The 11,578-nt window shown below is 39.4% G+C and overlaps 1 protein-coding gene across 3 annotated transcripts; it reads right to left on the bottom strand.

Moving 5' to 3' along the window:
* Nucleotides 1–2,199: 2,199 nt before the first annotated feature.
* On the bottom strand, nt 2,200–11,578 carry LOC121038964 (early activation antigen CD69-like). 3 transcript variants are annotated; one of them, XM_040488970.1, is made up of 5 exons: nt 11,421–11,578; nt 10,803–10,922; nt 5,355–5,542; nt 4,349–4,455; nt 2,200–2,377 (listed from the first exon to the last, which is right to left on the bottom strand). In XM_040488970.1, exons 2-5 carry the CDS (start codon nt 10,873–10,875, stop codon nt 2,263–2,265), a joined length of 483 nt encoding a protein of 160 aa, XP_040344904.1. In that variant the 5' UTR covers nt 10,876–10,922; nt 11,421–11,578; the 3' UTR covers nt 2,200–2,262. The 3 variants fall into 3 exon arrangements, with proteins under 3 accessions (XP_040344904.1, XP_040344902.1, XP_040344903.1); XM_040488968.1 differs by having other exon boundaries at nt 10,803–10,892; XM_040488969.1 differs by lacking the exon at nt 10,803–10,922.

Raw genomic sequence — 11,578 nt, 5'->3', positions numbered from 1 at the left:
TGGCATTATGCCTGGCATTTTTCTTTCTTTCTTTTTCTTTCCTTCTTTTCTTTCTTTCTTTCTTTCTTTCTTTCTTTCTTTCTTTCTTTCTTCTTTCCTTCTTTCTTTCTTTCTTTCTTTCTTTCTTTCTTTCTTTTTCTTTCTTTCTTTCTTTTCTTTCTCTCTTTCTCTATTATTTATCATCTATTTCTATCTATCTATCTATCCATTATCTATCTATCCATTATCTATCTATCTTTCTATCTATCTATCATCTATTTCTATCTACCCATTTATCCATACACACACACACACACACACACACACACACACATACACACATTCTGGTACGTGTATCACTTTAAAACCTACTTATGAATCATAGCATATGTATGAACTAAAATAGAACTATATATTCCTTGAAGATTTTGTGCATGAAGCTGTATTATGTTTTTAAAATTTTATACCTTGAAGTCATTCACTGGCTGGAGCACTGATCCACTTACTGGTTAGAGTCAGTATGTTTCTCTGGATTTGTTATATAAATTTGCCCAATTATGACAACCAAAATGTGTGCCTGTCTCAGCTCTCTGTGCAGAGCCATTCCTGTTCATTCCTGTAAGATTGAGAAGCTTATCTACAGACCCTAGCAGACATCCCCTCAGTTTTATTTAATCACGCTGGAGGCTTGAATACCTTCAGCATCATTGGTCCATGCCTTCTGGACTTTTGGAAAGAGCCATTTTTGGCATCATGAAGACCTGATTCTAATCTTGGGTCCAGAATTTGCTAGTTGTTTTGACTACTGGAAAGTTACACGAACTCCCTTCATTGGTTTCCTTTATAGGTCTTGTGGAAACACATACTTTCCTCATTTTGCTTGGAAGGCTATTAAATGAGATGGCATAAAGTATACTGGACACAGAAAGGACATAGTAGACATTCAGTGAACTTGAACAACTTTTCTCCCCTTACATGCTCCCTTTCAACCTTGCACACACATATATTAAAGCACCTCACATTTTGCTTTGCAATTACTGTTTCTTTTTCTCCTCCAAGCCTGACAAAGGCAATTGAGTAGTTTAACAAAACCTACAAATAATCTAAGCTTTCATTTGCTCATTTGTTTAAGAAAAATTTGAGAAAATTTCTTCTGAGAATATTTCATCACTCATTGCATTTGTAAATGTAAAAGGAAAGAAAATATAGACTAAAGTAGTAAGATGTGCACAGATTTATAATGAAAACTAGAATGTTGACCCTCTCCCTCTGCCCCTCAGATTCCTATTTAAATATGATCTGGGATCTAGGGGCACCTGGGTGGCTCAGTGAGTTAAGCGTCTGACTCTCAGTTTGAGCTCAGGTCACAATCTCACGGTTTCATGGGTTCAAGCCCCATGGTGGGCTCTGTGTTGACAGTTAGGAGTCTGCTTGGGATTCTCTCTCCCTCTCTCCTGCCCCTCCCCCCCAACCTTGCACTGTCTTTCAAAAATAAACTTTAAAAAATACATATGATCTGGGCTCTAAATCCCATAGATTTGTGAAAGATAGATTTCCATGATTTCTTCAAGTCACAAGGGCATCTTCCCTCACATTCTGCTCTCTAAATATTCATGTTTTGCTCACCACGACCCACATCCCAAAGCCCGATTCCTTCCGTGGTTTCAGCGACAGCAAATCCGTGTGATACAATTGTTCAGCTCGGTAATCTGAATAAAGATCTAGGAAACCGTGAAAAATTGTACATGGCTCAGTATAAATTCATTTTCAGGGGATTTGGTCTTTGATGGTGATGCAAAGTCAGAAACCCTAATTAATCTCAGAACACCTCTCTCATGGCCTTCTCTCCAAATTCTAAATGCGTTAACATACCACTGGAGGCTGCGTGGAACACCCAATGCTCACTCCATGCTTCATGTCTTATCTCTTGTAGGCAGATGTAGTTGAAGTTCAGAGGAGTAGAGGAATCTTTCACTGCCTTCTCTTTACCCTCCAATCTGTTCCCCTGAGGCGTGCTGTTGAATCAGTTATGAACACGACCACCATCGTACCCATAGGCTTAGACACACCAGCTTATGTGGCTTAGCAACGTCATGTAAAACCTCAGCGTAGTTTCTTGACTTCTTAGATTACCATTTAAATGAAGAGAAGTCATTGAAAACTTCACCAAGCAACTTAAAACATATGTCTGATAAGAAGAAAAACGTATATACATGAATGTACAATGAATAAAAAAGTTTGTCTTTCATTACTTTATTTGCTGTATTCTAGGGAACCCTTTGTCTAAGGACAACGGGGTTCTCTGCCACATATATATTTCATTGTGTTATCACAATTGGCACTGCTGATTCTCTTGTGAAGCATGAAGGCACACGTTCCACTTCCTTCAATATTGAACCTGGAACAAAATAAGGAGATTAATTATTTACCGAACCTCATGAAAACTAACTGGGCACGGCCTAAAATATGTAACTTTGTTGATTATGTTTCAAAATGTGCAATGTAGAGGTGCCTGGGTGGCTCAGTTGGTTAAGCGTCCAACCTCAGCTCAGGTCACGATCTCACGGTTCATGGGTTTGAGCCCCGTGTCGGGCTCTGTGCTGACAGCCCGGAGCCTGGAGCCTGCTTCCGATTCTGTGTCTCCCTTTCTCTCTGCCATCCCCTGCTTGCCCTCTGTATCTCTCTGTTTTCTCGAACAGATTTCCATTCTCAAAAATGAATAAACACTAAAAAAAAAAAAAGAGAGAGAAAGAAAGAAAGAAAGGAAGAAAGAAAGAAAAGAAAAGAAAAGAAAAAATCAAACCAAAATGTACAATGCAAAAGGAATAGAGGGATGAAACTAGCTGCTTCTCTCTATTTCAACCTCCAAACTTCTCCCCAGGATGGGAGGATGGGAAGAAACGAACACCAGGCAACTTTACTGCAATAACAACAAAGAATCCTGGAACTTTATGCTGTTTTATAATGTAGTAAACATGGAAAATCACTTTGTGAAGGGTTAAATTCTTCTTTTTATACACTGAAATAAGAATAAGTAAATAAATATATTCAGCCTTTTAAAGATCACATACAGGGAGAGTGTGACTGATATTTTATTGAATCCCCCTGCACACATTTAAAACACTGATATATCTTAAGGCTGAAGTAAGTGTTCCCTGATCCATTTTTTGAAACCATGACCACAGTGATAGTGAAATAAGGATTCTTCACTTGATGGACTATGACAGATGTAAATAATCATAAATAAAATATCTAGAAAGGGTTTTCTAAGTTCTTATCTTAGGTCACATAAAACACACGAAATTGAAAACTCAGAATGAGAAAAAAGAAAAAGAGAATGTTGTTAGGATAAATACCTGGGTATATGGCAACTGAAATGCTTTTAGCCCTTCATTTTTGAGGAACTTTGTAAGACTGGTGTAAACTCTCCTAATTTTTTTTTTTTAATTTTTTTTTAACGTTTATTCATTTTTGAGAGACAGAGAGAGACAGAGCAGGGAAGGGGCAGAGAGAGGGAGACACAGAATCCGAAACAGGCTCCAGGCTCTGAGCTGTCAGCACAGAGCCCGACGCGGGGCTCGAACTCACGGACCGTGAGATCATGACCTTAGCCGAAGTCGGCCGCTTAACCGACTGAGCCACCCAGGCGCCCCGAGAAGTTCAAGAATTTTAAACAAAGGTCTATTATTTAAAAATAGAGCATACACTGGGGCACCTGCATGGCTCAGTCGGTTAAGCGTCCGACTTTGGCTCAGGTCATGATCTCACAGTTCGTGGGTTCGAGCCCCACGTCGGGCTCTGTGCTGACAGCTCAGAGCCTGGAGCCTGCTTCGGATTCTGTGTCTCCCTCTCTCTCTGCCCCTCCCTGGCTCGTACTCTGTCTCTCTCTGTCTCTCTCTCTCAAAAATAAATAAACATTAAAAAGATTTTTTTTAATAAAAAAAAAATTAGAGCGTACATTTTCTCTTTCTCACTCATTCCCTTCCATTTCAGGCCACTAGTGTGTGTGGTAAGTGTAAGCTTGAGTATACTTTCTCAGACTCCCCTATCAATGACAGACCCCCAACAAACAAAGGCAAAACCCCAAGAGGAAATAGTCAAGGATCAAACTAGTTCGATTTTTCTCTAGGATAAAAACAATACTTGGGGTACACATGTCGTATATATAGTCCAACTTACCTTATAGAAGTAGATGTTGATATTTAATGCCAAACCCCGACTAAAGACTGTATATTTGTCTGAATATGGCATCCATATATTGACAGTCTTTGGGGACATAATGTGGAGGCAACTATAGGGGTAGCTGATTATAGACTCAGAATCCTTACTATACTTAACACATTCAATAATAAATGCCATGAAGGCTTACCAATTGCTGAATGCATCTCCATTTACCCACATCCAGGGTGTGCTCGCATTGAGTTTTTTCAGTCCAATCCAATAGGAAGAAGTTCCCAGATGGGGCATCAACATTTCCTTTTATGAAATACAGGGTGTTATAATGGATCTCTCCTAGTTTTCTCATTCTCATTACCTCTAACGCTATGGTCCTTCTTCGGGCCCATTATCCTCTTGCTAAGGGTTATCCCAATAGCCTTGTAGCATGGCACTCTGCTTTTGTATTTGCCACTCATTAGCTCGTCACAGCAAAGCAAATGATTCTTTTAAAACTCAAGTCAGATCATGTCTCACTTTTGTTCATAGTTCTGCAATATCTCCCTAACTTTACTTGGAGGAAGACCAAAGTATATACAATAGCCTCCAAGACCCTATTCATCCACATTCCTCACTCACTCCCTCATGCTAGGCACATTGGCTGTTTTGTTTTGTTTTGTTTTGTTTTTTTCTGGTCCTTGAATATTCCAGGCATACACCTACCTTAAGGTCCATGCTCCAGATGTTTCTTCTTCTTGGGAAGCTTATCCCCCAGATATTCCTTTAACCAACTCTCTTAACTACAGTTTTGATCAGTGCCATCATCTCAATGAAATAAGACTATCTTACTTGCAGCCTATCCACCTAGGACACTCATAATATTGCTTATGTATCTATCTATATATCTATATCTATATCTATATCTATATCTATATATCTATATCATACCATATATCATATATCATATCATATTCATATATATCATATCCATAAATCATGTATATGTATATAAAAATTTACTACCTTCTAAAATACTATGTAATTTAATACATTTATTACGATTATGTTTTGTTCCCTGTCGCTTCCTTTGGAATCTAAGCTCCATAAAGGCAAAAGTCTTTGTTTTGTTGACTGATCTATCACACCCTTGAAGTATACTTGTCATATAATAGCTAGTCAATAAAGTAAATGAGATTTATATTGTGAAAGAGAAATCTAACCACTTCATTCTTGGAGTTGAATATGGCCAGAGATCCACGATAGGCTATGCAGTTTTCTTGACCCTCTATCCAAGTTTTTGCACGTTCAGATTGAAAGAAGCAATTATTACTGATTTGGTTCCAGTCTTGTGGACATATAGTTTCATCCTCAGAGCATGTATTGTCATTAAGTATCTTTGGCTTTTTAACTAAAATTAACACAATGGTAGAAAAAAAAAATGAAGAAAGTATAGGACAAAGGAAGAGTCTCACATTTAGGGTAAAAGATATATTTCAGATTGAGAAAATGTATTTTACTTTCATATTCAATTCAAATGATTTAACTTCAAACCTCAGCTCAAAAAAAGAAAAGATCAAGAACATAGAATGAAAGAAATCGGCATTGAAGAATGAAGGTGTATGTATAATTTAAGATCAGCAATAATAGACACATAAACATCCAGAAACTAATCTTTAGCCAGTTTCCTCCCATTTTTTATACTACTGGCATTTTCTCTATCCATCCATTTCTTTCCTATTCATCCACTTCCTTTCCACTGTAAATAAACCAATTGTCTATATCCATAGCATCAGAGGGGTGGTTTCCTATTGCTGACTCAGTTGAAACTTGACTGTCTTTCAAGAACAACATTCCCACAGGAGTTGGAGGTGTTCCTTTGTTCTTAAGCACAAAAGAATGCAGGGAAATAAAGATGAGGATTTTACGAGCTTTCTACCATCCACTTTTTACTCTCCAACTTACTGCAACTAGATAGATGAAGTTACTTGTTAAGGTATAGCCCTGAGAAACAGAAGGCTCACCAAAAGGACACCTCTTCACATCTGAAATATATGACGGGTTTATAGCCAGGCCTATGAATGAGAGAATCTTCAAATGGGAAAGAAAACATCAGTGTAGGACTATTCATATGAGCCCCGGTATAAAAACCAAGTGGAAAAATCAGGTCACCAAAATTATCTGAAAGTATCAAGCTCAAAATGATGTTAAAGTTTGGTGTTGAAATAAAAAGCTTGTACAAAACTCAAGTGTTTGGTTCAGAACCTGGGTCACCAGAAAACCAAGTTTTGTCGTTCATTCACTCATTCATTCATTCATTCATTCGACAACTATCAGTTGAGTTTCTATCATGTGGCAGATATTTTTGTAGCTCTAGGTATACAGCAGTGTACATGCAAAAAAGAAAACCCTTGCTTTATGGGACTTGCATGTCTACTGAATTATATAGTTTGTCATAAAATATATCAGAGTGAAGGCGATTAGGATTATTGGTGGAAAGACTTGCAATTTTAATGCAGTAGTCAGGATAGGATTCAACCAGAGGTTAATATTTACTAAAAGTTTGAACCAACTGAGCTAGTGAGGAATATGCACATATAGGGGGAGATTTTCCCAAGCAAAGAGGAAAAAGGAAAAAAAAAAAAAAAAACAGTACAAAGGACCAAGGTGAAGTGCCTGGCTTGTTAATAAAAGGGTGAGGATGCTTGAAGGTGCCCGGATGGCTCAGTCGGTTGAGCGTCCAGCTTTGGCTTGGGTCACGATCTCACAGTTTGTGGGTTCGAGCCCCGCATCAGGCTCTGTGCTGACGGCTCAGAGCCTGGAGCCTGTTTCAGATTCTCTCTCTCTCTCTCTCTCTCTCTCTCTGCCCTCCCCAGCTAGCACTCTCTCTTTCTCAAAAACAAATAAACATTAAAAAGTTAAAAAATTTTAAAAAAGAGAGAGAGTGAGGATGCTGGTACAACTGAAGACGACTGAGTGAAGAGGCAAATAAGTAGCAGGGGATGAGATCACAAAGGTAATTGGGTGACTGGACCCAACAGAGCCTGGAGGCCATCCGCAAGAATGTGGCATTACTCCAAGTGAATGAAAAACCAATGCAGCATTTTAAAGAGATCTGATTTGTTTTTTAAAAAATGTGTTTAAAATATATTGTAGAAGTGTACTGAGCAGTACGGTGGCCACTAGCTACACGTGGCTATCAATCATTTGAAATGTGGCCCGTCCAATTCCAAATGTCCCAGAAGCATAAAATACACACGGAATATCAACAACGGACTACAACAATTTTTTAAATATCATGAATGATTAATCTATTGATACGTGGTGAGGTGATAATATACTGACCATACACTTGTTAACCTGAATTTTTCAGGAGGCAATAATCAAGCAAAAGCATTGTTGTGGAATCAAAGAGTTGCAATTCAGGGTACACAGACTTGAGTACAATCCCAAATAACATCCCACTTGGGAACAAAAGTCAGGGGTTCTTTAAGATGAGAGAGCAATGTTTTTTGCTTTGTTTTTTTTTTAATATTTTATTTTATTTTATTTTATTTTATTTTATTTTATTTATTTTATTTTATTTTTGAAGGAGAGAGAGAGACAGAGCATGAGCGGGGGAGGAGCAAAGAGAGGGAGACACAGAATCCGAAGCAGGCTCCAGGCTCTGAGCCATCAGCACAGAGCCCGATGCGGGGCTCGAACCCACAAACTGCGAGATCGTGACCTGAGCGGAAGCCGGACGCTCAACCGACTGAGCCCCCCAGGCGCCCCGAGAGCATATATTGCTTATGAAGAATTTTAATTGGTGCTGGAAGCTAAAAATTAATCTTGGCTAAGCACAGGTGGTTTGTCACTGAACAAAAGTCCATTACTGTAGCACATCGCAGGTGTTGTGGTGAAGTCCTTGGACTATTTGGGGTTTGGCCCAGTTCAGCTGTTCAGGAAGACGAGCATAAGGCCCACCTCCTTAATGACCTCCTGGATGCCTTTTAAAACACCTTGACATAAATGACCCCATACTATTTCAGTTTTCACACTGGGTTAAATACAAAATACAATTAAACCAATTTTCATTTGTTTTTTACTCTCTTAGTGGGGCTTCTAAAATATAAATGTCGTCTGTGGTCCCTATCACATTTTCAGTGGATAACTTTGCTCTAAGAGGGAAAGGGTGGGAGAGGGAAGAACATTTAGAAAAGAGGATGCTGGCAAGGTACGAGGTAGTAACAGTAGAAGTGGGGAAAAGGACTCAGATACTAGTTATATTTTGAAAGACCAGGAAGACTTTGCCGATTATTTTGGAGGCTAGTGGATTGGAAAAAAGAGTCAAACGTGGCTATAAGATTTTTGGTTTGACTCTTAAAAACTGAGAACAAACTGAGGGTTGATGGGGAGGTGGGAGGGAGGGGAGGGTGGGTGATGGGTATTGAGGAGGGCATCTTTTGGGATGAGCACTGGGTGTTGCATGGAAACCAATTTGACAATAAATTTCATATATTAAAAAATAAAATAAAAATAAATAAATAAACAAATAAATAATAAAAAATTTTACTGGGAAAAAAAAAAGATTTTTGGTTTGAAAATTGGAAAGACCAAGTTGCTATTTCCTGAGGTAAGGAAGACCCAGATAGAAGAGGTTATGGGAGAGACACAGACTGAGACTTCGACTTGGGTAATGTATTAGACAGTCAAGTTGGTGGATTGAAATATTTGAAATTCAGTGAAGAAGCCCAGATTGGAGATGTGTATTTGGAGGCGATCAGAATGATATGACATTTAGAGTTGTAAGCATGGTTCAGATTGCCCAGGGTGCAAGGGTAGATACAGAGGGGACCTGCTCAGGGACTGAGCCCCAAGGCACCCCAAAGTTAAGAGGTCAGGGAGAGAAGAAAGAATAAGCAAAGTAAAGCTGGAAGAAGCCAGTAAATTAGGTAGAAAGCATACCGTGCGGCAACACAGAAGTTGCCAATGAACTTGAAAGACAAATTCAGTAGACAGAAAAGGAAGTGGAACCTGACCAGAGTACGTTTAACAGAAAATGGGAAGATAGAATTTAGAAAAAAAATTAGCAAAAAATTCAAGGTGGTTGCTGTAACAGAAGAAAAAAAAGAAGGAAATTGGTAGCTAAAGAAGGAGTAAGGGCTAATGAATTTTATTTTCTATTTTATTTATTTATTTTTATTTTTATTTAAAAAAATTATTTTTTAATATTTATTTATTTTTGAGACAGAGAGAGACAGAGCATGAATGGGGGAGGGTCAGAGAGAGAGGGAGACACAGAATCTGAAGCAGGCTCCAGGCTCCGAGCGGTCAGCACAGAGCCCGATGCGGGACCTGAACTCACGGACCGGACCGTGAGATCATGACCTGAGCTGAAGTAGGACGCTTAACCGACTGAGCCACCCAGGCGCCCCTGAATTTTATTTTCAAGGTAAGAGAGATATCACCATCATGTATTGCTATGGAGACGTTTCAGTTGAGCGTGAAAAAAGTATAATGTAGGAGAGAGGGGAATATTACCCGAGTAATATAACTGATCGGTGAGAGGCTACAGAATCTACTGTGGGGCATGAATACTCCATCTACAGTACCAGGAATCTAGACAGAGTATATGGGTAGGGATAGAGGTAAAAAAGTAGATGTGGTCATGGGAGTCTTTGGGAGTTTTCTAGTAATTGTTATAACTGATGAGGTAAAACGAAAAGCAAAACATAGACTAGAGAGTGAAGATGAAGAAAAAGGCATGAAAGGTCTGGAGAGAAAAGAGAAAGTAGAAAATAATCATGTATGGGAGAGGGGCACCTGGGTGGCTCAGTCGGTTGGGCGGCTGACTTCGGCTCAGATCATGATCTCACCGTCCGTGAGGGCTGTGAGTTCAAGCCCCGCGTCGGGCTCTGTGCTGACAGCTCGGAGCCTGGAGCCTGTTTCAGATTCTGTGTCTCCCTCTCTCTGACCCTCCTCCGTTCATGCTCTGTCTCTCTCTGTCTCAAAAATAAATAAATGTTATAAAAAAAAAAATCATGTATGGGAGAGAGTTAACGCAGTAGCGAAAACGTGATACGACTGTCAGTCTTCACTCCAATTTTTTGAATTCTTATCACAGTTATTCCTGGTGTGATTCTCTAACACTCGTGTTCTTTCTCTCATCGAAGGCACTCTCTCCTAAATACCTACTTGACCTTAAGTTTCAGGGCAAATACCCCTACCTTCATAACATCTTACCTACCAAGCGCAGATTCATAATCTCCTTTTCTTCCTCTTCACATTGAACATACTTGTATTTAACAATTATTTTACAGTTACTATTGGCATAGATGCTTGTTTCTTCCATCAAGTATTAATTCCTTTCAGGCCAAAATCCACCCCCCCCCACCACCTTTTCTTTTTTTTTTTTTTTTTTTCTTTCTCTTTTTTTTTTTTTTTTTCATCTTGGTAACATCATCACTTAGCACCGTGCCTGAAGTTCAATAGATATTAAGACAATGAACATTCTAGAAGGCAAAGCAGATGACTGGGTTTGAAAAACAATCAGATGCTCTGGCAAGGAGAATGCTTTCTGATTCCAATTGTTCAATGCCAAGGAAGAAGAACAGGCTAGTAGTCACTGGTATCAGACTGAATCAATGACAATACAATGAACATAGTTTTAGCAGAAATTGTTTACTTACATTTTCTAGGAAATTCTGACATTACCCACAGAAGTAAAGCGATGCCTCCACATATACTTGATATGACTAGCATTTTCTTTGTTACTATACCTAAGGAAGATGCATATCATTGTTTATCTTCTAGAGAAAAATAAACAACAAGCAAACAAACAGAAAACTCGCGTGAGATTTGTCTTTTTCTCTACCTGCTCTAGGTGCTTTACAACCCAGCAACTGGAAAATGGGAGAATGAGAAAGGGTACTAAGAGCTGGACCTTTTCAGCAGCAAAAGTCTCAGCAGTGCTTGGCTTCCACTTTTTGGCGCCATTTCTGACCATTATTTTACTGACTCAGTGCTCTTGCCCCGGTTCCAGAATAGAAAACCAAACTTCATCCTGGGACTTTTTAATGAATTTCTGCCTCTTCTAAGAAGGAAAAAATCGGGTGCAGAGGGGTGGATCCACCGTTTCTTTGAATCCTTTGTTTTATTAATGATGCCTGCTTTTATTTCAGGGCCGGGTTATGGACAATTAAAGAAACACTGCTCGGACTGCAAGGTGGGATCCAGGAGGGATGGTAGGCTAATCATGGGAGAGCTCAGTTCCTGTACCCAAGGTCAAGCTCCGTGGCGCCCCTTACCTGGCCTCGTGACCTTCTGCTCCATGGCCTGCATCCCATCAGTACCATCTCTATGCTCAGCCCTACTGCCCTCCATCTCCGAGGCTGACAGACAAGGCTCTTCTGTTAGGAGTCTGGGGAAGTAACGGCCTGCGGGCAGGCATCAACCGCTACCTTTA

The sequence above is a fragment of the Herpailurus yagouaroundi genome, unplaced genomic scaffold (genome assembly GCF_014898765.1).
Source record: "Herpailurus yagouaroundi ecotype Mexico unplaced genomic scaffold, PumYag 166, whole genome shotgun sequence".
Classification (NCBI taxonomy): Eukaryota; Metazoa; Chordata; class Mammalia; order Carnivora; family Felidae; genus Herpailurus; species Herpailurus yagouaroundi.
Note: the sequence above shows the minus strand (reverse complement) of the source record. Positions and strands in the feature narration are given on the sequence as shown.